The 26,629-nt window shown below is 37.9% G+C and overlaps 3 protein-coding genes across 11 annotated transcripts in view; 2 read left to right on the top strand and 1 right to left on the bottom strand.

Annotated features, from left to right (window-relative positions):
* The first annotated feature begins 4,141 nt into the window (after positions 1–4,141).
* Positions 4,142–6,312, top strand: vipb (vasoactive intestinal peptide b). Its single transcript, XM_079483510.1, has 7 exons — positions 4,142–4,245; positions 4,521–4,633; positions 4,922–5,029; positions 5,188–5,292; positions 5,607–5,732; positions 5,934–5,955; positions 6,088–6,312. Exons 2-6 carry the CDS (start codon positions 4,527–4,529, stop codon positions 5,935–5,937), a joined length of 450 nt encoding a protein of 149 aa, XP_079339636.1. The 5' UTR covers positions 4,142–4,245; positions 4,521–4,526; the 3' UTR covers positions 5,938–5,955; positions 6,088–6,312.
* A 1,223-nt stretch (positions 6,313–7,535) lies between these two features.
* slc29a1b (solute carrier family 29 member 1b) lies at positions 7,536–18,986 on the top strand. 9 transcript variants are annotated; one of them, XM_079483508.1, is made up of 15 exons: positions 7,617–7,654; positions 12,728–12,881; positions 13,806–13,880; positions 14,235–14,297; positions 14,782–14,863; positions 15,004–15,173; positions 15,412–15,551; positions 15,844–15,978; positions 16,054–16,151; positions 16,393–16,471; positions 16,559–16,632; positions 16,887–16,995; positions 17,199–17,284; positions 17,524–17,723; positions 17,915–18,807. In XM_079483508.1, exons 4-15 carry the CDS (start codon positions 14,272–14,274, stop codon positions 18,024–18,026), a joined length of 1,311 nt encoding a protein of 436 aa, XP_079339634.1. In that variant the 5' UTR covers positions 7,617–7,654; positions 12,728–12,881; positions 13,806–13,880; positions 14,235–14,271; the 3' UTR covers positions 18,027–18,807. The 9 variants fall into 9 exon arrangements, 8 of the variants coding, with proteins under 8 accessions (XP_079339629.1, XP_079339631.1, XP_079339633.1 ...); XM_079483505.1 differs by lacking the exon at positions 13,806–13,880 and having other exon boundaries at positions 7,542–7,654; positions 17,915–18,808; XM_079483507.1 differs by lacking the exon at positions 12,728–12,881 and having other exon boundaries at positions 7,586–7,654.
* A 196-nt stretch (positions 18,987–19,182) lies between these two features.
* The window catches only part of tmem63bb (transmembrane protein 63Bb), a 28,442-nt gene continuing 20,995 nt past the window's right edge, over positions 19,183–26,629 (bottom strand). Inside the window, 11 exon segments of the mRNA XM_079483818.1 lie at positions 19,183–21,604; positions 22,733–22,810; positions 22,934–23,049; positions 23,366–23,533; positions 24,239–24,344; positions 24,490–24,652; positions 25,069–25,134; positions 25,364–25,450; positions 25,549–25,655; positions 25,866–25,918; positions 25,921–26,025. Of these exon segments, the coding sequence (XP_079339944.1) occupies positions 21,419–21,604; positions 22,733–22,810; positions 22,934–23,049; positions 23,366–23,533; positions 24,239–24,344; positions 24,490–24,652; positions 25,069–25,134; positions 25,364–25,450; positions 25,549–25,655; positions 25,866–25,918; positions 25,921–26,025 (1,235 nt within the window). The 3' untranslated portion in view covers positions 19,183–21,418.

Raw genomic sequence — 26,629 nt, 5'->3', positions numbered from 1 at the left:
AGAAAAAGTGTAATCCGTTATATGTCATAATGAGCATACAGAAGACGCGTGTTTGGCATGGCTTGTATATCTGCGGTGTGTCTCAGCTCTGAAATCTAATGATGTCTAATTACGGTGCCGTGTTGAAGCCGAGAGCAGGAGATGAGCACTACATGAACAGCATCCTGGAAGTGTTAAACATCCAAAGTCCAAACAAGACCATCAGTTAGGAAATGCAGAAAAACCTCAATATCCTAAAGACATTCCTCAAATTGAAATCCAATAGCTAGTAGAATGCAGTGTAAAAACAAAGACCTCCATAGAAATAGCTAAAAATCAACCCACGATCAATTTCATAATTTCACTTTTGTTGCAGGTGGTACAGCCAATAGCCTGTCAGATATAAGAGATGTTTCGTTTTGTTATTGGGAGATTCTGGTTTGAAAAATCAATCATCGCTTAATTTGTGAATTATTACTATTATTATTAACGCCATATCAGCAAAATGCACATTTCCGTGAAGGAAACATAGAAAGGAAAATCATACGTTCAGTTAAGACAGGAGAAGAAAGGAATGTTTATTTGTATGTCAGACAAACATGTCTCTGAATACATTTATTTCTATTGAAACGAATAAAATGTTTCAAAGTCGTGAGAGTTTGATTTATGAGATCATGTATTTGTGAAAGTCTAGACTATATTCACATTGAAGGTGAAATTTAAGACTGTATTTTACAAAGTAATCTTAAAGGGATAGTTCAGTGGAAAGCTAAAATTCCCCCATGTTTTACTCACCCTCAAGGCATCCTAGGTGTATATCATTTTCTTCCTTCAGAGGAATACGCTGGGAGTTATAATATCATTTATCCTGGCTGTTCCAAGCTTCATAATGACAGTAAATGGAGGATGAGATTTCAACGCTCTAAAAAGTTCATCCATGGATCAAAAAACTGCTCCACGCGGCTCCAGGGGTTACAACTGATGCCTTGAAGGCAAGTAAAACATGGGGTCACTTTGTTTTCCACAAAACTTTCTCTTTAAATCTACATTGGCATTCATCACTTTCTGAAATAATACAGCACTGTAAAAAATGACAAGAATATTGCACAAAATCTGTTGAACATCTTTCAATGCAAGCATAAATGCATAAAATCAACTTTGTGTGATGTCTACGAGGAGGTCTGCAAATCTCTCGGATGTCACATTGATATCTTCATTTGTGCTCCGAAGACGCCGGAAGTTCTCTTAACATGTTTAAGATCATGTGGGTGACTAACACATCACACAAAGTCAAGTCTTCTTTAAGCACCGCACATGCTAAATTTGAAGAAGAAATACTGATTTGAGCATTGGACTTCTTTTTGAACTTCTATTTAACATTTATTATGGTTAACTTATATGATGTACTAGCAAGCTGAGCGTTGTCTTAATATTGGCATTAGCGCCATTACTGTTCACTGAGTGAGGAAACACATGTTGTCAGCTCTCCCATAACCTAAGCAAGCGTCATCACTCTTCCAAACGATGAAAACAAAACTCAAAAATACAGACAGAATCTCTTCTAAATCTTAAAGACAACTGAACAATAAACACTATCAAGTCTTTCGTTTTATTGTAATGCATAAGTATAAAATAAGCATTTTTTTCACATAAATTACTGCAATGCTCGTGGGAACTCTAAATCCAGTGCTCAGTTAGTATAACATTAACAAAAATATTTCATGTAGTATCACCACAAAATCATTAAGTAATGATCCACAAGTTTAAGTGGGTTGAACAAGATAACATTAAGTTGAATTAACTCAATACATTTAGAATGACAAGATTTTGTATTTTTTTTAAAGAGAGTCCCTTCTCCCGTTGATGTGGATGTCCTACAAATATCCCAACGGGAAACAACAACACCTGATAATACTGTCAGAGCAGATCACAGAACACGGACATCTTTAGTCAATGAATGACACGTTCCTCTCAGATTTTCACGTTCTGGCTTGATTCATAATGATCGTCTCGCTCCATCATGCTGACGTCACACAATCTCTGTTACAGAGAGAATTATGAGATTATTGAGGAATTTTAAAAGCAAATTTGCAATGAATTGTCTTGTCAGGCCTCGTCTGTGTGCCATTCATCAAACTGATGCCATTTATGAAGCAGCGATATACGGCGTACAGAGAAACACGCTCTTACTGTAGAGGAACATCTGGACAAATAAGCAGCGACACACATTCATATGTCAACTGAACTGCCCTTTTCACAGCAGATTGGATGGAGTCACTCGCTGTCTGTCTGTCATATGGAGGGAGTCGAGCGTTTACTGGACCATCTATCAAACGGATGAATCAAAACATGCCAAATCACGAAAGGGCTCTTAATATTCAGAGAAATATTTTACTGCTTGGAGTGCTATTCATGAACGTCTTCACTTTCTGACTCCATCCTGAAGGGCATGATATTGTTTTTACAAAAACAAGCAGAAACAGGCTTGGCTCATGAAAACAAGCTTCTTGAATTAGTGACTCATTTCCATCTCTGGTTTTTCTATGGCTGTAATGCAGAGATCTGGTCTGACTGTCCCTCAGCATCACCCGCAGGAAATGAAGCCCTCGGGGACCCATTACATTCTTACAGACCACAATCACTGAAGTGACCCACCACATAACAACCCGCTCAACACCTTCTACATACATCCACAAATAATCGACCGTTTGACGTTTTTAGACGATAAAAGGCAAACAAAACATCCCATAGAATTGGGACACCCTAGAGTCTTGAATGAACTCTTCTTACCCGGCTTATAAAGAACTGATTACATCAGAAAATACCACAGCAACTACATAGCAACACACATTCGTTTGTGTGTGTACAAAGCATTTTTGTCTTGTTTTCTAGTAAGATAAATGAAGATACATCAGCTAAAGGAAAGATATTTAGTCTTGTATGACATGATGCTTATTGCTCCCTGAATTCGCTTTGGATAAATGCCTAAAAGTAAATGTAGTGCTGTTTTATGAAAGAAAATATAATAATTTAAAAAGTTTTTAGGAAGCAAATAAACTGCCAGTGGGGTAAGAAAAAAAATGATGCTTTTGTTTTGCTTGTTTTAAACAAACTGCTTCGATTCTTATATTTCTAGACATGATAACTTTTATAGTGTACAATACATGGATGTTCTCTCCTTGCCCTCACCCACATTCATGATGCCACAGAACAACTATTTTAGTGGTTTAGCTGATCCACAAATAACTGTTACAAAGAACCTTTTGTTAATGTTGGAAAGGTTATTTTAGACTATGAAGAGTAGAAAAAAAATCAATCTTTAGGACCTGGATGGCATGGCTGTGAAGAACTTTTTGAAGCATCTTTATTTTAAAGAGTGTACCTCTAACTCCCGGAAATCTTTTTTTTTTTAAATCCACACCCCACATTTTACGTTTCTTATCAAAGTGTATTTCTGTTTCAGTCTTTTGTGTGCGCTGACATGAACACAGTGTGTGCAGAAATATTCTGCTGTGATATTAGATTAGCAGACCTGCAGAATTCTGTAATATGATTGACTGATGCTTCTGTAATGACCATGATACCACTGACATCACGTCATACTTCAGTCTCAATCTAATGAACGTCCTGAATTACCACCCAAGACCTCGGCTCACCAATGCCAACATTTACCGGAATCCACGTTTTAAACATCAACATCTGCACTTTCAGCTCTGGAAAGTATTGTGAACACGACTCAAAGACATCAAAAACATCTCCAGACAAAAACAAACTGGAGCGAAAGTAAACATGTAGTTAAAGCCATAGCTACATCAAATTGTAATGCACAAACATTGCATAACAAACCATCTAATGACACAAACCAATACAATTTCATCTGCTTTATTTAAAAAGTCAAAACGTGTGAGAACACATGAAACGTCACACTTTGACTTCTCGAAACGGCTGAAATGATATTTTAGTATTCAAATATAAAATGCAAGTAAAATCAAAGAGTTCTGCATCATTCTCACAAACACATGGAGAGTGGATTTGAGTTTGACCAATAGATGACCGACAGTGAGTGTCCTGCTGGGATGATGGTGACGCAGGTCAGACGCCCAGAGGTCTCAGTTCAGTGAATAATCAGGTGTATAAAAGCGAGAGGTTCCAGAAGAAAGCCAGATACGCCGCAGGGGCAGAGGCGATCAGAGCGGAGGAAACTACAGTATTCTTCATTTACACAGGTGTCAGGATCTTGGAACGGGCTGACAGAACATCTCTACAGTGAGTGCCTTAAATCTGGACTATTATTAGTATTTATCAGGAGTGCATTATGTTTTTTATAGTCGCCGTGGCCATTCAGCTTCCTCTGCAACAAATATTTGTTATATTGAAATGACATTTATGTACTAAGCATGTATGTTTGTATATAAGACTTAAAAGACAACTTAAAGACTACACATTCATATGAATGTAAAATCAACCACAGAGAACAGATGAAGAAGAAAACATCCTCCGTAGATTGAATCTAACTTAAGTTTTTTTTGTTCTTCTTTCAGAAAGTCATGATCTCTCCGAGCAGCTGTCAAACTCTTCTTCTGATTGCGATGTGCAGTGTTTTCTGCTGCAGGACTCTTGCATTGCCTGCGATCTCTGGATATCCTGACATCAGGTAAGACATGCAACAGGCTTATTAGTTATATTTTCTATGTAAACTTGCATTAATAATTGAATTTAGAACCAAATCCACCCAAATAGAAACATTAGTCTCATCAAAATGTTTTATTTATTATATATTTGATTGTATATTTAAATGTTGTTCATTATGGATTAATAAATGCATTTTATTAACCGTTTCTAAATGTAATTGTTTGAAAATCACTGATACAAATGAGCTCTTTAAAGATCCAACTGGGTTTCTAATTGTTTATTATAATATTTTGCCATAATACTTTTTTAGATCAGGCAGTTTAGATGAAGACGGGGAAGATGAGTGGACCAGAGATCCGTCACTACAGGATTTAGAGGCGTATAAACTCTTGTATGAAATCGCAAACACAGTTGAGAGGTAAACTCATACATCAACACGCCATATCTAATACATGTATCCTAGCGTTAAAAATATGAATCCATTACTAAACGGTTGATTATTTGAATGTGATGAAGGAAATGTTTGTGTATGAAAACACATGCACATTTGCTATTAAGGTTCAAAACTGTTTTCAGACCATCCAGACACGCCGACGGGTTGTTCACCAGCGGATATAGCAAACTGCTCGGTCAACTCTCTGCTAAAGAATACCTGGAGTCCCTCATGGCAAAGAGAGTCAGGTAACATCTGCAATCTCTGACGTTCACATCTGGACATTCATGGGGTACATGCCCATGTTCACTTTACTTTAAGAACAATTATTCAAGTTATGTTATGTTCGGCGGATCTAAATCATTTCTACAGGTTTGGAGTAAATGACGACAGTATTTTTAGTTTTAGTGTTGAAATAACTGTGCATGTTTAACAGTCAATGTGCCGAACGAGAGATAATGTGTAATCTGTTACATGACAGCTGATTCAATCAAGCTTTTAATAATGACATGCCATAATCTCATTAAACGCCATGTGATGTCATTTCCTGTCTGTGCCGCAGCGATGAACTGGGTGTGGAGCCAGTCAAACGTCATTCCGACGCCGTCTTCACAGACAACTACAGTCGATACCGTAAACAGATGGCTGCGAAGAAATACCTCAACTCAGTGTTAGCCGGAAAACGGAGGCAAGCGTCAATGTGACTGTTACACGAATCCTTGTCTGAATATAACCCATAGTTTTCTTAACATTGTGTCATCTGCAAAGCTAACGTATTACATTTCTAACACTCAGAACCGCACAGCAGATCTTCACATTAAATGCGTTAAAAGCACCTTAGCAATATGTTAGAATATGTTTTTCAGTAAAGATCTGATCTCTCCTGCAGGTGATCCTGTGCTCTTTAACATGTAAGTACACTTGACTTTCATGTGCCTTATAGTCATACTATTAATGGAGCCTACCAAGACAGCGCTCAGCATCGTTATCCACGTGCATGTTTTCATCGACTTGTCTGTGTTTTGTTGTTTTGATGTGGGTAGGTGATGGACAGCACTTCTTCAAGCCTCTCTGATGTTATATACTCCAACTTACAGACCTGTCATGAGCCCACACAGAATAAAAAACAAACAACACAACACGATCTTAATGGAGCAAATATCATTGTGACGTGTCCTTGATTCGTTGCTGATGATGCTGATGTGTACACAACTACTTTACCTGCTGCCATTCTTAATGACCCAAATCTAAACAATAAAAATATTCCTAAAACCTATTTTGTGTATCACTGCTTATTTTACTCTGCAAAACCGTGCGATCATCTGAATAATATCAATATCACCACAACATTTGATACCGTTCAAGATTTTAATGCTTTTAATTATTAATGCAAATTATTGTGACCATTAAGGCTAGTCCCAGACTAAAATCAATGTTTGAGCTGTCGTAACTGAAAAGAACGTAAATGATCTTTAATCATGTTAGTTTTGTCTCAAGATGCACACCAGGAATGTTCTTTCTACGGCCAAAAGCGACTTAAATATAATTGAACTCAGGGGCTAGTTCTGGCTTAAGCAAAGCATGGTGTGTGAAACCGGGACTATGATTTATATTTACAACTTATATTATTCAATGATACGCTATATATATATATAGGTAGTGGTCTAGCTTTTGTTGAAACTAGTAACTTTGTATTAGCACCTATTGTACTATTGCTCTTGTATGACATATCGCTTATTGCTCCATGAACTCTTTGCAAGTTGCTTCGGATAAAAGCGTCTGCTAAATTATTAAATGTTAATGTAAATATAAATTATTATTATTAATATTTAAATTAATTGAAATATTATAATTGTAATAAATGAAAACTTATATCAGCGATAAAAAACTACACAAAGAATAACAGTATTACTTTATAGTATTACTATCCTTTCCTAAATTATGTAATAAACAATACCAGGACCTCACACAACCTGAACAACCAGACAGCACAGAGAAATCAGATGAGACTCTTATCTAATATATATATATATATTTATATATATATAGTATATCTTTAGGTGATTATAGAAGTGAGAGAGTGAGATGTTATTACAATATTGGCATTCAGTTCATGTCATCACTGTGGCATTTGCTGTTATTCAACTTTAGATAAAAGTGTTGATGGGAGAGGTTTCATTTTTTAGAGAACAGAACTTTACATGTAATTCATCTTTATTGTATCCGTTATCTTGTTAATGTTGTAGTAATTGTAAATGTTTCTCCTGGAAAAAGGACCATGGTGATAAATAGTGAAAGGATTTCAGACAATTATCAGATTCATTTAAGCTTCTGCACAAGTAATACTGATTCCCAAAGACAATACTGTAAAACACGTTTTTAAAAATGCAAATAATTATACGTACAAAAAGTACTGTGTTGGTACCATGGTACACTGAAGGTATCTGTAATGCCTTGAATGATAGACAAAACCCTGCACATGTTGACCTTTGACCCTGCAGTGATAAGGGTTTTAAAAGCATGCGTAAAGTACGAGAGCCTAAGATAAGAGTTGTGGTGGTCTTTGATCTTCAGTTGTGGAGTCACAGAACACATTTACATCCGTCGCAGGTAAGAGTGCTTTCTGCTCGGATTTACACCGACTCTGGATTATATGATTGATTGCTTACTGTAAACAAACTAGAAACATGTGATTTTATTGGATTTTTGGAAGCGACTGAAATACGGTCTGTTATTCGATTAATGTTTTAAAAATATACATTTGAAATATTTCCTCAGCTGTTTAAATATGTTGCATTAGGTATTTTATCGTTTGAAATCATTTGTATTATTGTCATATATTTTATGTTTGTGATGATGTCGTTTTGATATTCTGTTTGATCTATTTTTAAACATTAGACGTGAAACGCGTGCGTTTTTTATCTAACAAAAAGGCACCTACATATAAATCTTAGATATTTAGACGTACACTGCGAGTTTTCTGCTGGACACACAGAGGTTTTATTAAGTTTTGAATCGAATCACAGATAAACCATCAGGCAAAAAAAGTGTGACTTTATCAGATAATATAAATGTTTTGTCAAACCTATTATCGGTCCAACTCGGATATAAGCTCACTGTAGAATAGAATAGAAAAAGTCTTTTTTGATCAGGTATTTATTGATTGTAATGATGTTAATGTAATAGATGTAATGGATGACGATCAGTGTCATTAGAGTCTGTAAATGATTCTCTCAACTATCAGTCAGACAAACAGCATTGCATCACATGATCCCACAGACAGAAAACATTCAGTGAATGTTATTGATTCATTCATTCAAACCTTTCCTTTCTCTAATGTCCGCTTCTTGACTTACTAATATAAATGAAACCATTAAAGTCACCATATTTGTTATTATAAAGGTTAAAACATTTAACATTTTAGTAAATCAAAATTAAGATCTATTATCAATGTGTGGGCTGCTTACAGTGACTGAACAGATCTTCTATCTGGGATTTGTTGGAACCTGTGAGTGACAGAAACACATGTGCAGTAGCAGAAAACATTACGTAAGAGTGAGTTTGGTTAGTGAGATGAGACCCCTGTTCACGTGAACAGCAAAAGCAGGCAGGAAAGAGTTGAAATCTGTACAAAACACATCCGAAACTTTAAACAAGACCGTTCAAGCGCTCGAGCTAAAGGTAAGACCAGTCGGACACACTTTCACTCTGAATGAATCGCTCAGTTTTTGTAAAGGAGGGTTAGGTATACTTAACTGCCGCCGGTGAAACATTGTCGATCAACGAAGACATTTGATTCAGTCTAAAATCAAACTATCATGATGATTTTCGCTGTATATTTTGCAACTGGCTTAAAAATATATCAAACTTCTGTATGGTTACAGATAGATACAGTATATTGGCCAGGCTGATGTCAGTTAAAGGCGGATGTCCAATTTCTCACAGCCATTGTTGTTGTTGAAATCACCAAAACAAACACACCCCATCTTTAGAATTCGTCAGCGCTCGGCTCGACTAATGTCCGTCCTGTGCACCTTACTGCTGATTGGCTACAAGGTTGTTTTGGTACTTGGCCCGCCTTTATTTAAACAAGCGTCATTCGGAAAACCGCCTTTAATATTTGGCTACAACTTAAAATCTGCAACAAACAGATACGTTGACCTACTAGAAAAAGATGTGATATGATAAGATTTTTTATGATAATACTTTGAACAATTGAATAATTACTTTGAATAATTTGAACTTAAAGTGGAAATAATAATGAAATGATCTAAAGGCTAATACACTACACAACTTTTCAAATCTGCACAGAATTTTAAAACACTATCGTCACACACTTGTAGACTTTTTGAAAGTTTGCAGAGAAAAACGGACCATCACACACAACGCCATGAAATCTGCAGACTTTCTGCAACAAGTATGACATAAACATATGTTGGTGTTCATGGACTACCCTTAACTTCCGGTACACATTCACAAACACTAGAGTACCTGTAGATTACTTCTGATAACAAGCAAAAGAAACCGAAAAGCCTTACTTGGCTAAATTTATGTCTCCAATATTATGAATTTAGACTGCATACCAAGCTCAACCGCTAGATGGCAATGTACCACACGGTTTCTTTAAATGCACCTTAACTAAAGGATTCATTAAACAAATTGTTTATTTAATAAAATGAACATACAACGAAATCATTTATTTAATTATATTGTAAAATAATAACATAAGTTAATATTAACATAAATTAAATATAATTAATTCAATATACTGTGCAACCCAAATATATAGGGTCATATTATTTACATTTACATTATTTGTAGCAGCATTATTTCTGTTTGTGTCAATAGACGTGTGGCTCTCACACGTTTCCCTCCGCACTGTTATCAGTGATATCTTTGAGGTGTTTACACGGCATTATTCAGGTTCAACAATGAATCCGCCGCAGCGTCTTGACAGCTGACTTTGAAATAACAGCAGAGAGAATAGTGAGATAACCGACTCAGCATCTTGTGTGTTTGACAAGCATACTTTCTGTTCATCTTACACGTTTCCTCAACTCAGTCTCACTCAACACATCCGTTATTTGTGGAGCTGAGCTCTGACTGGTGTGAATGTTAGATTGTAGCTGAGAAAACACCGGGAAGAGATCTTTCCTGCTCATTCTACAGGAAAAACATCCAGATCAGATAATCATCAGAGCTCACGAGAATAGTCACAATTGAAAGATATTTTTTGATGTCGTTGAGATCTCTTAATGAGACTTCTGATCGAAGCAGGGATTCATATTGAGATAAAACATGAAGAACAGGTCGGCTCAGTGTTATTGAAATGATGGAATATCCCAAAAGCACACATCACAATGGCTTGCAATGACTAAATGAAAACTTAAAACGTCATGTATAGTCAAAGGTTTGGGGGGATGCAGACAGCAGGGAGACCGACACATGAATGTTAGTACGTGTGTACGTGTGCTCTGATGTGGGAAAGACGATTAACCATCAGAAAAAATGTAAAACATGTTTGTTGGTTATGTAATTTTCAGCTTTTAAATATATTTTAAATTCCAATCTACGCATCTGTGTGAACCCCCTTCTTAAAAATGACTGCAAAATCAGTTCTAATTCAAATTCCAATAAAATCTCCAGCATCATTTGTTTAGATATGACACAATATCTAGCTATATAATGCAATTACATTTTTAGGTGACTTGACCGTCACAAATACTTTTTGAGCTCAATGTACATACGCTGAAAGTCATTACATATCTGTCATATCTGTATTTTGTGACTCAGCTGTATCTTCACTCGTGTAGACTTTGCACGACTGCTCCGGTCACTGAAACGTCACGCTTCATTAGGTCGGTGATATTCTCCCTTCATATATATCAAAAGAGGCGGATTATTAACAGAGTCTGCTGAGATATCACAAATTGGCTCATAAACAATAAAGAACGTGCATTACAAAAAAACGAACATTTTTACCAGGTTAAGCTACAACAAAATGTATACAACTAAGCACAAATAAGTGCAATAATCATTTTTGCAGACACTAAAAAATACTTCTAACATTGAATTGTTATTCATGTTAAACCTTTTAAAACAGACTGACTTAACAGACACTTCAATTCCTAATCAAACGTTTTTTCCAGTTCATTTACACAACACTACTGTCAGGATTTCCTTCATTAATATATCTAAAGGAATTAATCCGATATGATCTAGGGCGGTGGCCAACACTCGTATGGCTGTTTTCATCTGGCCTGCGTGTTCCATCAAATCATAATAGCACATATTTGTGGTTATTCTTAGACGATCAAGGGATTAATAATAAAAGAAGTCAAACTCTGGTGTGTTTCAACTAGTATATAACAATTTTGGCCTGTTATCTGGTGCGTTTAACTGCATCACGGTGCAAACAGGGCTTGACAGGAAAAGTGAGATGATCAGAAGGTCAAAAGGAGTTTGAGGATGTCGGCCACTGCTGCATGACCACTGCGTCTTGTTTTGGTTCGTACAACCTTTAAGAAAACGTTTTTCTACAGTAATTATAGTTTAATTGTAATGTTTTCATTCAACTATGGTGATATAAATAAAAGCTTTATACATTTTTCGTGGTATCTCTAATTTCGACCCGAATACGCTGGTTCAGCTCGGGACTACAGGATTAAGATAATTTTTTTTTAAATGAGAACAGAGGAGTTTGGGAGGACGAAGGATGCCATGCAGGCCATCGGTGGGCGGTGCTTACATTGCTTTGTGAGATGATTGACAGGACTGAATTTTAAAAGCGCGCTGTTGCGGTTTTTTATTGTAAAGCACGTGCAAACCACCAGAGGTCAGCAGCATAAATCCGCATAAATAATTAAATATTATGTACAATCCTTATCGTCTTCAAACATTCCATAAGAGTTTGTGTCATTACCAGCTTGTAATTGTTTAGGTATGGACTTTCTCCTGAAGTAAGGGCCCTAAAAAGACATCTGGACGCCACTTCTAGTGCACACTAAACGCCTGCACATGAAGTCATAATATACTCACCTCTGTTTAAAAACATCGTTGCATCCTCCAAATACCACAGCACACAAAATGCAATTCTAGTTTTTCTTATTGTTTTTTGTCAACGCGAGTGTCCAAAAAACACCAGATGTGAGAGACGCCATCTTGTTGACAGGTGGAGTTCTGGGATATGTAGTTGTACTGTAACTCTGTCGGGGTGACGCGTATTTAAAAGTCTTCGCCACATTAAAATCATTGTTTTCTGTTTTGAAAAGCACTATACACATAAAAATAGATTGTCGTGGTTATATAACATACTACTGTATTGTTTCTTAATAAAAAACGTGGTTCATTTGTATATGGTTTTCATTTGACTTTGATATGTGTGTTTAATGATCTTAAAGGGATAGTTCGTCTCAATATGAACATTCTGTCATCATTTAGTCATCCTTTTGCTATGCTGAACAGGCTTTCTGTCTTCTGCAAAACACAAAATAAGTTATTTTAAAGAATGTCAGTCGCCAAAAATGGATGTCGATGTCATGTCAATGGGGACCATTTGAACATTTTTCAAAACATTTTCTACTTTGTTCTGAACTGCCAAGAGTGACTGAATGAGAACAGAATTTTCAAATTCGGGTTTAATGTACTTGGATGAGTTTGCTGAGTTATATTCTCGCTTGACAGCTAAGAACATCTTTAGCTATGTGATGTGATGCTGACCAATCAGAACACGTCTTTTCACCTGCTTGCAAGTCATATCTCTCATCCAACATGGAAATATTTGCCCGTTGGAGAGGTCGTCCGATGGAATTTGGGCTGCTCCATCTGTCTCCTCGTGGTATGTTCCTCCCTACAGCGGACGTTGAGATTCTGATGTGTCTGTGAGGAGAAGCAGAGCTTGTGGGGTGTGAATGTACCTTTCCACCACAAACCTTAGCTGAACTCTGACCGCCTCACATTTATTTCATGACGCTTAGAGAACAGACCCACTTCCCGTATCTGACACACGTCTCGTGATTCCTTTTGTGTGCTTCAGCATTTTAAAGAGTCGCAGGTTTCATTCTTGGTTTCACAGTGACACGGGTAACAGTGCAGATCTTTGTTCTACATGTGTGATGTTCATTTACAACAAAGCACAATTAAGCTCCATTTGATATTATCTCCAACAAAACCCTTGTGACATACAGTAAAAGGACGTTACGGCCACAACTGTAAAATAAGTCATTAATACCAATTAACCAATAATAGAAACAAAGAGGACTTTTGTACTAGTGTCATTGTATGTTTGAGTACAGTCTTATTTATCTGAGAAGAGTTTCAGTGTTTTTGCTGTAAGTGGCATGTTTACGTGGGGGTGCGTAAGATGTGCTTATGCAGACGCTGAGATAAGCAACATTATCAGTGAATTACATATGCATGAGTGGGCGTGGCTTGTCTTTAGAAAGCAGATGGACAGATGCACACCCGTATATTAGTGCTTTGTGTTCATGGTGTGAAGGGCTCGATTCAAGAGACCGTAAGTACTTTACTACTACAGCATGTGATAGCATCCCAAAGAAACTGTGTAATGTTTTATTTTCATTAGTTTGAAAATATAAATGGGCTATGTGCTTAAAATGAATTTTTATAAATAGCGTAAGAGGAATATGTTTACTAGTATTGCTTGAGGTTTTCTTATGTTCTTGAATGATGTTGCTATTTATTCTTTGTTTGTTTAAATGAGAAATTTCCTGTTGTTATACTTTCCTTTTAACTTTTATAGGGTGGTTTCCCGGACAGGGATTAGTTTAAATCAAGACTATATGCCTTGTTAAATTACACTGTCAAATCAGAACAGGTACTGGCAGTATTTTTTCCTTTATTTTATGAACATTTCCGTTAATGCTAATTTGTAATTGAATGCGGTGCAAAATGTAAAATAAAGGAAAACTGTACAAAATGAATATGGAAAATTCCTTCATATTAATACAATATATTGTGCACTGTCTTTACGGATTACGGAGTGTTTTTAGGTATATTTAATTCAATTTAAAAAACAAAACCATGTGTGCTTCTTGAGACCGAACAACTTCACTGATATATTTTAAGATGTCTCAGTGTAAGTTGTCACCTGTAAATGTGTTGGTTTAAGCCCTGTCTGGGAAACGGCCGCTCCTAAATCTTTCAAACCTGTGTTTTGTACGTCTCTCAGGGCTGTTGGAGGTCTTTCTTCTGACTCTTTCACAGAAATGGACCCTCAGGTGCCAAAAGACAAGTGAGTGTTAACATTTGTTTTATAAGGGCCGGTGGATGAGTTAATAATAAGAATAATAATGACTTTATTAGCGCCATTAACACAGCTTTTCAGGGCACTTTACATAAATGTAGAAAACTTTTATATTTGTATATATATATAAAGTTAAAGGTTCTCTCCAGCAGCTGGACTCATTCTGATGTGTTTGCTTTTCTCTGTAACACAACAAAAAATAAGTCAATGCTAATTGTAATGTCCGTGAATTCAAGAAACTAACATTACACAGGAGGTGTCCAGTGGGAGACTAGTACAAAAAACATCTAATGTCTCTTCATCATCATTTTCTTAAGCTTTTCAGATATCTGTCTATTTAATTTAGTATATTCTGTATATATTGTATTGCATACTGAGCTTTAAACTTTATACATCTCATATGCATGCGACACATACAACTTCTTAGCTGTCTAGTTCTAGTATTTTCATCTGGTGTCTCTTCTCTCGACAGATATAATGGCGTCTGGTTGATTTTCTTCATGTTGGGTCTAGGCACTCTGCTGCCATGGAATTTCTTCATGACCGCAACCATGGTGACCATTTTAAATCTCATCATTTGTTTGATTTTACCTTCAGATTGTTTTTGTCAGGACAGACCAGAAATGATGACTTAAACAATAATAACATCCTGAAGATTCTTCTCAACGTAAGAGTGTCTCGTTTTGTCTCGTAGTATTTCACCAGTCGTCTCTCAGACCCACAGCCTTTGAATGAAGGAAACTTCTCTGTCAATCAAACGGAAGCACGGAGTGTCTTACAATCCAAATTTAATAATGTGATGACATTGTGTGCTATGTTTCCCCTGCTGGCGTTTTCATGTCTGAATTCAGTTCTTCATCAGAGGTAAGACCTTCAGGGTTTGGCTGCGGGGGTTTGTGGCTTTTACAAATGAAATCAATCACAAGGCGTTTCAAAATGATGTTAAAGCAATAAAAACAGGCCTGAAGTAAATCGTTTAGAGATCATAGGGGTCATGCAGACGTGACTATTTAAAGAGACGGACAAAAGTGGATTCACCTTAAAATGAGTATGTTGTTTATTTGTTGTAGCTGTTTAAATAATGACTCTTCTGTTCCTGCAGAATTCCTCAGAAGTTCAGAATCGCAGGAAGTTTGGTGGCGATCCTGCTGCTGTTTTTAGTGACCGCAATTCTGGTGAAAGTCGATATGGAACCGCTGCCTTTCTTCAGCATCACCATGATCAAAATCATCTGCATCAACTGTAAGCATGACATCTGAGGCTTTTTCAGTTCAAACATCCACATGAAATCAAAACTGCTTTATTCGCAATATTCTGTGTCAAGTCAAGTCAAGTCAGCTTTATTTATATAGCGCTTTTTACAATTTTCATTGTTACAAAGCAGCTGTACAAGAAAACATTGACTATAAGTAAAACATAAAAGGTTATGGAAGTCAAAACACAGTTCAAATATCAGACACACAATAAATTACTATATGCAGAGTTAATTAAATAAGACTATCTTATTTAATTAAGTGTGTGATGTTGTTGTCAGCGTTTGGAGCTATCCTGCAGGGAAGTCTCTTTGGAATGGCTGGTGTCTTACCAGCGTCACACACGACACCCATCATGAGCGGCCAGGGGCTCGCAGGAACCTTTGCGGCCTTCGCAATGATCTGTGCCATCGCCAGTGAGTGTTTTATTGATGATTGATTCTTTGGATTATTTTCATGGAATAGCAACCCTCTCTCTTTCTCTTTCTCAGGTGGTTCGGCTTTGAAGGACAGTGCGTTTGGATACTTCATCACAGCGTGTGTTGTTATAGCTATAGCAATGGCTTCATATGTTGCCCTTCCAAAACTGGTAAGATCTAAGCGGCTTCAAGACAAGTCAAATCAAATCCAATAAACCTTTACCACCCATTTTTCCTCCATATTATGACTGATGTCAAAGTGAAATAGAATATCATATATGGAAATGTTTGGCCCAGGACTTTAGGTGTTCAAACCTTTTCTTCTGAGTAACCTGAATCATGCATATAAGGTGTGGTTTTAAAGTTTGACACATTGAGAACATACACGTGTTTGCTCCGTTCATCCTGCAGGAGTTTTATCAATACTATCAGAGTAACCAGAGTCAACCTGATGAGGATGAGGAGAATAAGCTGGGCTTGATGAAGAAAGGTGACGTCACGACTCCCATCGCATGTAGTGTGGATACAGTAAGATGAACTAAGGGCTGAATATGTTTGTTTTGTTGCATTTCTGTAGATCAGAATAAACAAGAACCCAGCGCTGCAGAAAAGAGCAAACAAACCACTTCAGTCTTTAGCATCTTTAAAAAGGTAAATATGATATGATAGACTGTGATGTGCGGCAAAAGATAATTACATCTAGTCATTTAAAGTATAAATCTCAGATACATCATTTATGCTTGAGCTACGATAAAGTCAATGTTTGATATCACTAAATTAATTCATTTAAATTGAAAGATGAATGATTTTGTGTTTTCATCTGGAGGATATAAAATATATAGAGGCCAGAGCACCACGAGCAAGTAAAATGTATTGATTTGTTGATGTGTTGTTTGATTTCTCAGATCTGGGTTATGGCTCTCTCTGTGTGTTTTGCTTTCACAATCACCATCGGCACATTTCCCGCAGTGACTGTGGATGTTAGAAGTACTATTGCTGATAGTGGAGCTTGGGGTGAGATCACACGCTGTGTGTGTGTATGTGTGGCCTTGTTTTATATCCCTAAACATGAATACACACTGACTCATGGGGACCAAAATTGAGCAAAAAAAGCAAATAAATCACATGAAATAACAGAACATGAAACAAAACAAAAGCATCATTTTTTTGTAAAAAGCTAAATGTTGTCCAACTTCTCTCTCTCTCTCTTTCTTTAGAGAAGTATTTTATCCCTGTGTCCTGCTTTCTGTTCTTCAATGCGTTTGACTGGGCGGGTCGCAGTCTCACAGCTGTGTGTATGTGGGTAAGACACACTTTATATACATGTCTTACAAAATGTAAACACTTAAACTATCACAATAAAATATACTTAGATCAGTGTTTTCTCAAACCACCTGAATATCCATGTTATTATTTTAGCCATATGCATTTCTTGAATCGTGAAGGCATTCAATTAAATGTGGGTTTTTTTCAGTTTAATGAGTTTGGTGTATATACTTTTCTATTTCATCCATTGATTCTCTCTCTCTCTCTCTTCACTAGCCTGGTAAAGACAGCAAGTTACTGCCGGGTCTGTTATTGGCTCGTGTGATATTTGTCCCTCTCTTCATGCTGTGTAACGTTCAGCCACGTTACAATCTGCCAGTGTACTTCACACATGACGGCTGGTTCATCACATTCATGATCCTATTTGCCTTTTCCAATGGATATCTGGCCAGTCTCTGCATGTGCTTTGGACCCAAGTGAGTAAAACTACATAGCAGCACATTCATCAAAAAACGATTTAGTTTTACTTGCAGCCCAAATCTTTAAATATCAACAACTTTATTTACGTTCTTTAAAATATCTTCTTTTATGTTCTTCAGAAGAAAAATGGTTTGGAACGATGAAATAGTCCTTTTTTGTCGAGTTAACTTCTCATCTATATTCTCAGGAAAGTGGATCCGAGCGAGGCGGAGACAGCTGGAGCGATCATGGCCTTCTTCCTCTCACTAGGTCTCGCTCTCGGAGCGTCTCTGTCTTTCTTGTTCCGAGGGATCATCTGAGTCTTCAGTTTGCTCCTTCACATGAACAGTTCTCCACATCTGAAAACAGACTGATGGTCCATATGAGTACTGGATGAAACTCATGAACAGATCGGCTGTTTGATTCACGAGGAGGAACATCAAGGATCTCAGAGGATGAGACTGATCTGACGCAGGACAGGACACGAGTTTTAAATCCATTTTACCCCAAAATGAAAATGTTGTCATCGTTTACTCACAATGATCCTTAGGAAAAACATCCCTACAGCTATCGAGTAAAAAATTACTTTTTATTTTTGGGTGAACTATCCCTTGTACGCCTCTACAATTTTTCGTAGTTGTCTATTTTATCATTTTTCAGATGTATTTGTTATAGCACCTACCCATCATTTTACATGTATTGCACACGTCTATTACAGCTGCCTTTAAGATATATTTGTATTAAAGCATATTTAAGATGAATATTTTAGCAATTCTTTGTATAATAATTTTTATAGGTTTACTATTATTTTCATAGAATACTGATTTTAGTGATTGAAGGTTTTATTTACAAATTTTAACCAATATAGCTTTTATTATCAGGTGGATATTTGTGCATTTCATATGTTAATATAAAGGTAAATTGCATTTGATGATGTATAACTGTCAGAAGTACAAAACACAATGCTACCTCGGTCATGTGGCTTGAACAGAAATTTTCCCTTGACCTTTTTACAACACTACATCAATCTCTAGATGGAAGACAAGAAACCAATGAGCCAAATATCGTGTACTCGATTAATAAAATCTTGTTAATTTCTGCATTGATCTCATTCCTTCATTTGTTTTATAAAGCGCTGCCTTTCAAATCATATAATAGAGCAGAGAGCACAAATGCGCAGATCATGAACAGAAATAACACGGTTTATATCATATTCATTATTTCGTTTTTGTATGAGACAATGTTCGATACGGTTATAAAATTAAAATGTTTGCATCATTGAATGATATGATGTATAATCTTTTTATATCAAATATACAAATCTTATTTAGGTGAAAAACGTTTCATCAGGATCTGAACACGGTTTAACCCACAACAACAGACCACAAACACAACATGTTTTAGGAGTCATCAGATGCAAGCCTATAAAGCATCTGAGAACAAGATCATCTTACAGTGAAACTAAAGGGGTTTTGTGGTCGAGACTGGAACCCAAAGACATTTAAGAGGAAGTGTTCAGCGTGACAAATCGAACTGATAGTTTCAAGTCTGTTACTCAAGTCGCATGAGAGGTTATGACAACCACAAAGTGACAACTTCTGGGAAACAGCATATCGCCCCCTTATGGCAAAGTAGAGAGTGGAGGACACATCACATGCACAGAATGAACTTTTATTGATCAAGGAACTGAAAGTGTGACAAACGCTTCACCATAAGAATGTCCCTTGGTCTGTTTGCAACTTTGTGCTAAAGCCGTAATGTTAACAGACTCGAGAAATTAAAATACGTCATTTCATTTTCACTCATTCAAACATACTATACATGTGCATCGAAACAATGAAGCGTTTGCACAAACATCGTAATTCATCTTCATCTTCTGCAAAACACAATCATCCTGTGGCACATCAGCACAAAATCTTTTATTTTCAGTGTTTTCCTTCTAAAAGAAATTCTGCATAACTTCAAGTGTCCGCATAAAGGTGGTTATAAAACAAAACCAATATATAAAAAATCCATTGAACGACAGCATTGTTACAGCAAGCTTAATACATCATTGGTAGCAAATACTGAAAAGGCTGAACACTTGTTTCTCAAAATCCCCAAAACACCCCACTGCTCTTTACTTCACTGCCAAAACCTGAAGGGACCTTCATCGCCTTAACTCAATAAGAAGCAGGTGAGGTGAACGAAACCACAATGACCAATTTGGATTTATATTTTTGTACAGAGCGCACGTTCGGTGACATCGCACGATATTACGCTCGTCTTTTGAATTCCAAAAAGTAGACAGACACAAATTTGTTTCAGTATCTCCAGCATGTAGCTACAAACTCTTTAAGATGCGAAAGGCAGCGCACGTGCCTCCTACGCAGTCAAACTATGTGGCTACAGCTTTCATAGGTTACCGTTGTATCTTTCTGAAACTTTGAATGAAAACAGAAAGACGGATGACAAAAGAATGGAAACGTAAACATTTCTTCTTTTGGAAAAAGAACGAACACCTGAGGCTGTTCCACTTCGTTTCTCAATAACAGAACTTGTGTTATTTGCTAGATCCTGTTTTGATATATTGCCTGAAGAGAACCCGCCACATATTCTCAACAGTTATCTTCATCACCATCTTTACGAACAAAGTCTTCGGTTCAGAACTTTGAGAATACAACAACAAACAGACAAACATGTATAGCTTTACTATCAGTGCAAACCTCTGATCTAGCATCAGTTCGGAACGTTAGCTTATTATTCTCTTAAAAATCGAGGGACAAAGGCTTATCAAAACGGGCACAAGCTTGAACAGTCAGCTTTTATCTTATTCCATTCTCAAATCTACAAGGACGCAGGACAAGAGCGTGGTTTTCCTTGCATCTCATATGCAGGATTGAAGTGAACGTCTTTGGTTTGTTTCACCTCAGTTCACAATAAATGACATCCAGACCTCTTAAACGCGGGACTGCACGGTCTGGACCACATCATCACACGAGCTGTAACCCAAATCTGATTTACCGGTCTCTAATCCAGATGCTGGATTACGTCTTCAGTTTAGTGTCCGCTGTGTTATAACCACGAGAACGTCAGTAACTCGCAGGCATTCGAGGCAAAATAAAGTAAAACACCAGGACTTGTGAGAATATGGGTCACGCGACAACATAAACGTCAGGGTTATCTGAAATCAACATACACACTTCTCAACACGTCTGTAGATACTGTACATCACTTCAGACCGGAGAGCAAATTAATTCAAGAATGGCTGCCGATCTGCCGCTGGGAGATTTCCATCGCCGTTCCCATGGCAACCGCAGCACGGATGTGGCAAAGTTAGTATGTCTCTTTCAGTACCGGAAATCTGGCAGAATACTGTACAGTGAATGCAGTTAGCACGTCGGAAAGATTTGTGAAATGAGAAAACTTCCGGATCTTTATTTTACCCAGAAGGTCTCGGCTATTGCACATGACCTTTGGAATGCCAGATGAACGTGAATCCATCAGTGTAGGCAAAAACAATTGAAGCATGTTGGCATTAATATGTACAGAGTACATGTGCTTATGTACAGTGTGTTTGAGTGAATGGCAGACGTGGCGTTTGTAAGATGTTTCGAGCCAGCAAACATCCTAAAAAAAGATCAGTTCACAGCATCAACGGGGACTTTGTGATGGGTGGATTTACTTGGGCTCCGCCCCCTCTCCACCCCTCTCTCTCCTGTCTCGGTTGCGGTCAGTGGTGGACTTCATTGGCGATGAGACTGTCCTCTCCAGACTGAAAGTCGGCTTCGTTCAGGCTGTTTCCCCCGTTGATCATCTCCTCATCCTGTGAGGACCCCTGACCCTCGTCCTCTCCGCTGCCCGCTCCCGTCTCATCAGAGTTTGGGTCCTGCAGGACCTGGGCGATGTACATCTGCTGCTGCACATGACAAGAGAGAGAAATATGAGAGTCTCCTTTAAATAAAGAGGAAAATAGTACAAGATTTAAGCATATTTCACATTAACTTTTTAACTACAAGTACAAATAAGATTTGTTTTACTGTACATAATAGAAAACATTAACTTCAATTTTCAAAATGTAAACAAAGGACATTTGCAATTTCACAGAGTAAATTAATATGTCATTTACATTGTTTTATGTATAATACATATAATTAATACCTTATTAAATTTATATAGATTTGATTGTTTAAATTTTTCATAAATAACATTTATTTTATAGTAATACATTAAATGAATATAAATGTTATTGCTTTAATGCCACAATATGTACATTTGGACCGCTAGATGGTGCACTTTCGAAACAAAAACAAAAGGCGAATCTAAATGACGTCATGTAGGAGAGTGGAATTATGGGACAAGGCGTTTTCACCATCCAGAGGTGTATGGAGATTGGCCATCATGTTCACGGACGAGGTATAAAATGAATTTTATTTTATGTCATCGTAATGAATTATCTTGCAAGAAACGTGGAATGCAATGCTACGTTAGCCCGCCTATGATATTGGACTTTGTCAATAGATTTGGTAGCGTAATGCTACACAGTGTTACGTGTTTCATAAAGTCATACAGTCGTCGTTTAAAAAGTAAACTACGTTTACACTTTTTGAGGGTTTTCCTTAATAACTGAACAACAGATGCTGCATCTGCAGATTCCGCAAATATATATAGTTTAACATTAAATAAATATAGTTGACATTTATAAAGAAAATGTATATACACTTTTTATTTTTGTAAATGTATACAACAGGTAAACAACGATTTTTGTAAATTTATATATATATTAATGTACAATTTGATTTATAGCAGAAAAACATCTACTAATGCCACATAAATTAGCATTGACTGTATGTTTGAAAAGTACTTGAGAAAATACTTTAACCTACAAAAAGGACTAAACGAAGTCTGCGTCGCTCTAAATAAACTAAACCATCGCCTCTATTGAAGTTGATTTTAGGTTGAAATACTGGAGTGTAGTGATAGTTTGTGTAAACTATGAAGATCCTACATTAAAAATAAATGCTATAGACCAGCCGGCAGATTTTACCTGAGATCTGTTGGAGGGTGAAGATCTGGCAGGACGGCCGTTCTCCACTTTGTGAGCTTCTGTGTCTTTAGTGTCGATCTGAAAGAGAAATAGTTTGTGGTGAGTATTCCGGCTCTGATCTCACGACAGTCTCACTGAGCTACGCATTCTGCTCGGTGGACGTCTCCAATCAGCTCGTACCTTCAGTACCGCAACTCGTACCTTGTAGTTGTGCGCGCTGAGGTATTTAAAGTGACCGAAGCAAACGTGCGATAGGCAGACCACGATGGTGATGATGAGAACCACGAAGGTGAACATAGACAGTGGCGTCAAAAACCCTGCAGAGAAAAGAGGGAGAGACAAGAATGATGTCATGCGTGTTAAGAAAATTTGCTTCTCCTCTCTGTGGATGGCAAAAAAAAAATGAAGAATCTGATATTTCTTTTATCTGATGTATCCATACATTGACCAGGTCAGTCAACACGGATTCAGAACGTTCATTTTAATCTTAGTTTTATTTCGTTGCTGCGGTCCGGTGGTGATGTCACTGCCTAATAATAAACGTATACATTTCAAGAACAGTGAAACATTTGATATATAAAAACTAACTTTTGCTTACTTAAAAATAACATTTAAAGAAAAATAAACACACACCTGTCCGAACCGTGGAGAAGAACAGAAGCCAGAAGAGGCAGAGGATGGGTGCGGCCACCACTTGATTGACAGCTCCCGAGTGGATCTTCTTGTCGAGTTTGGAGGGCAGGTAAGCGTAGTACATGTTGTACCTGTCCACCAGGTGCTTTAAGAGCATGTACATCAGTCCTGTACCAACACACACACACACACACGTCATCAGAGCCCTTCCGACACAAAACAAACTCAAGTAAACGTGTTCATTCAGTCCCCATTCATCTCAAACCCCTGAGCCTCGCAATTATAATGTTAAGTTCACCACGGGACATTTATTACAAACTTATACACAGATGGTGGACAGATTATTCTATGTCTGTTTATTGTGTCTAAGATTAACATGCGGCTGTGTAGTGTGATAAAAAAAGATTCCTCGGCGAAACCGAACCTGCATGACCTGATGAGTCATTCAGACACACTGCCAGCCGGCAAGCGTTCTAGAAATATCGTGAGCGCACGAAATACAGAAACAGACAGACAGACTTATGCCTAAGATTTTCTGAGACTTTCCGTCTTTCTAAAGTAGCTGAGATATGCAAGAGGATGATCTTTATTTCATGTACGCAATGTGTTGACATATTGCATTCTAAGAGGCTGCATTGAAGCATGCGAGCAGTAGGGGGCGATGTGGAGATACACAATTTGACCTCCATTCAATCAGTTTCGTTATTCACACTCCTTAAGCCTCCTCTTTCATTCTCTCTCTCCGTCCTCCTGTATCTGTCCTTCTGTATCTGTCCGTCTCATTCACATGTTTTCATCCGCTTCGTTCTGATTGGCTGTCACCCTGTCGGTTCATGAATGGGCTGATGTGGCAGTGGGCGGGGTCTGACTCACCAAAAGGGACGATGATTGGGCAGGTGATGCTGTACGTCATGACGACAGTGAAAACGCACATCATCCAGGCGTAGGCAGCTCCGAACTGAAACTCATAGGCTTGATGCTGCAGACACATTTTACATTATTACATTCTACATAATGCTGCTGAAAATATGCTTCGTGTTCTTGAAGTTTGTACTTTAATATATGAATGTTGTCAATGAAACTGATCCATGTATAACAGTGCGTGCGTGCGTTTTTGTCTTTACCCGTTTGACGTTGCGCCTTTCGGCAGCCGAGCGAGCCAGACACAGTCGGATCATGTACATGAGAAGACCTGGAATTCTTAACAGGTCCATTGCATTCCCGATGAAGGCAGACGCGATGACGTAGTTCACGAAAAACGCCCCATTATCAGGGAGGAAGACACACCTACAATTACACACAAACACCTTTTAAACAACTGAAACACATGATCAGCTGTAATACACGTCAACAACAAAACTAATGCTGTTAACAATGACATTCCCATAAGACAGATATTGAAGCGTTTCAGTTCATTAAAGGAATACAATATAATATACAAAACTGTGTCCTTCAGAGGTGTATCAAGACCTTACATAATGAAGCAAATTTCTATCTACATACATTGCGGGTCCCTTACATGGAATTTGCCATTTTGTTTCTACAGTAGCCCTTAGCGGACAATCTGCTCTACAGAGCAAACTTCATAAATACGTCATCTTCTTCGGCAAAGAAGCGAAAACGTGACGACAACTTAGTTCTGTGTCAGCCACCGTAGTGCTAAATTTCATACCTTTAAAATAAAAAGCAGCATTTTTACTTACTCAAATCGGACTGTAGCATTGGCCAGGAACTTTTTGTCGAACAGCCATCGAAAGAAAACGTCCAAACTAAACACAAAAGGGTTTTTGAGAGTTACAGACACAAAAATACAAAGTCTGATGGATGGAGCAGAAACACTGCTGGATGGGTTCAATGTTAAACACAAAATGTTAAAACTCAATGCAAGCAGTCATGACTGCCTTTAGATACGAATGATTTGGTATTTGAAGCATGTAAATTCACATGAACAATCTCTTTCTAAGGTTACTTTCTGACTCAATGTGGAGGACACGATACCTGCTGAGACCCAGAGATGGCAACAGAAGAACCATGAAGATCAGAAACGTGTAGCACTTGTGCATGGTGGTCCTGTTCTCCCCCGACCTGAAACATCAGCGGATGAGAAACAGATGAGATAACAGATTCTTCTGCTGTGTGTCTCATGTTGAAATATTGTCACTGCACAGAGAGAGTATCAATACCTGGTCCAGTGGGCTTCAAAGAAGGCAGAATAGTAGACAATGGTGGGCAGCAGGGCAGAGAAGGCCCACAGCAGCAGAGTGGGGAAAAACTGAGTGACTATAGGGTTCTGTTCAGAGAAAAAGAGAGTCATTTTAATGTATAAGTTAGGACTGTTTAGATGCAGTGATTTTATGAAGTTGTCATACTGGACATCTCTAAATACAGCGAGATCTCAATGGTCCACCGATCACGGTCCACCCATCTAAACATTACAAATCAAAGATCTTCTGATTGGCTGTGGTGTTGTTCCATTGCAATAAAAAGCATGACGTCTTACGTTCAGATACTCCACCGGCTTGGTGACGTTGAATTTGTCCATGGTGGAGATATGATGGCCGGGGTGGTGAGGAAGAAGAGGAGGAGGAAGAGGATGCAGTTGATGATGAAGCAGCGCAGCCACCAGGAAACTCCTCCTAAAGACAGATGCTCCCTGAGCACACATCACAAAACATGAGCTTTGATTGACTGACACTTCCCAAACTCAGCAGAAAGAGAAAAATCTCGAAATAGATATCGACTGCTCACGGGCAACTCATGAAGATAATGAAGTAAGAGAAGAAAGAGCTGACAGAGAGAGGGACAGAGAGAGACAGAGACAGAGACAGAGAGACAGAGAGAGACAGAGAGACAGAGAGACAGAGAGACAGAGAGAGAGAGAGAGAGAGAGAGAGAGAGAGAGAGAGAGAGAGAGAGAGAGAGAGAGACAGAGAGAGACAGAGAGAGAGAGAGAGAGAGAGAGACAGAGACAGAGACAGAGACAGAGACAGAGACAGAGAAAGTAAGAGAGTGGGCGAGAGAGAGAGAGAGACAGACAGACAGAGAGAGAGAGACACAGCGAGACAGAGAGAGAGACAGAGAGAGAGAGAGCGAGAGAACGTAAGAGAGTGGGCGAGAGAGAGAGACAGAGAGTGAGTGAAAGTGAAACAGACTGAGCGAGAGAAAGTAAGAGAGTGGGCGAGAGAGAGAGAGATTGGGCGAGAGAGAGAGAGATTGGACGAGAGAGGCTCAGCTCAGAACGAAATGAAGAAAAGCTTTCATTTC

Source organism: Barbatula barbatula (genome assembly GCF_947034865.1).
Source record: "Barbatula barbatula genome assembly, chromosome: 20".
NCBI lineage: Eukaryota > Metazoa > Chordata > Actinopteri > Cypriniformes > Nemacheilidae > Barbatula > Barbatula barbatula.
This window is presented reverse-complemented; position numbering and strand designations above follow the sequence as displayed.

Excerpts from the sequence above, each read along its gene's own strand:
- vipb (XM_079483510.1), top strand. The coding sequence starts at position 4,527 with ATGATCTCTCCGAGCAGCTGTCAAACTCTTCTTCTGATTGCGATGTGC. Across the intron at positions 5,030-5,187 it reads ATCGCAAACACAGTTGAGAG|ACCATCCAGACACGCCGACG; the intron begins GTAAACTCATAC and ends AACTGTTTTCAG. Across the intron at positions 5,293-5,606 it reads CTCATGGCAAAGAGAGTCAG|CGATGAACTGGGTGTGGAGC; the intron begins GTAACATCTGCA and ends TCTGTGCCGCAG.
- slc29a1b (XM_079483502.1), top strand. The coding sequence starts at position 14,272 with ATGGACCCTCAGGTGCCAAAAGACAA. Across the intron at positions 14,298-14,781 it reads CCTCAGGTGCCAAAAGACAA|ATATAATGGCGTCTGGTTGA; the intron begins GTGAGTGTTAAC and ends TTCTCTCGACAG. Across the intron at positions 16,996-17,198 it reads TGCTGATAGTGGAGCTTGGG|AGAAGTATTTTATCCCTGTG; the intron begins GTGAGATCACAC and ends CTCTTTCTTTAG.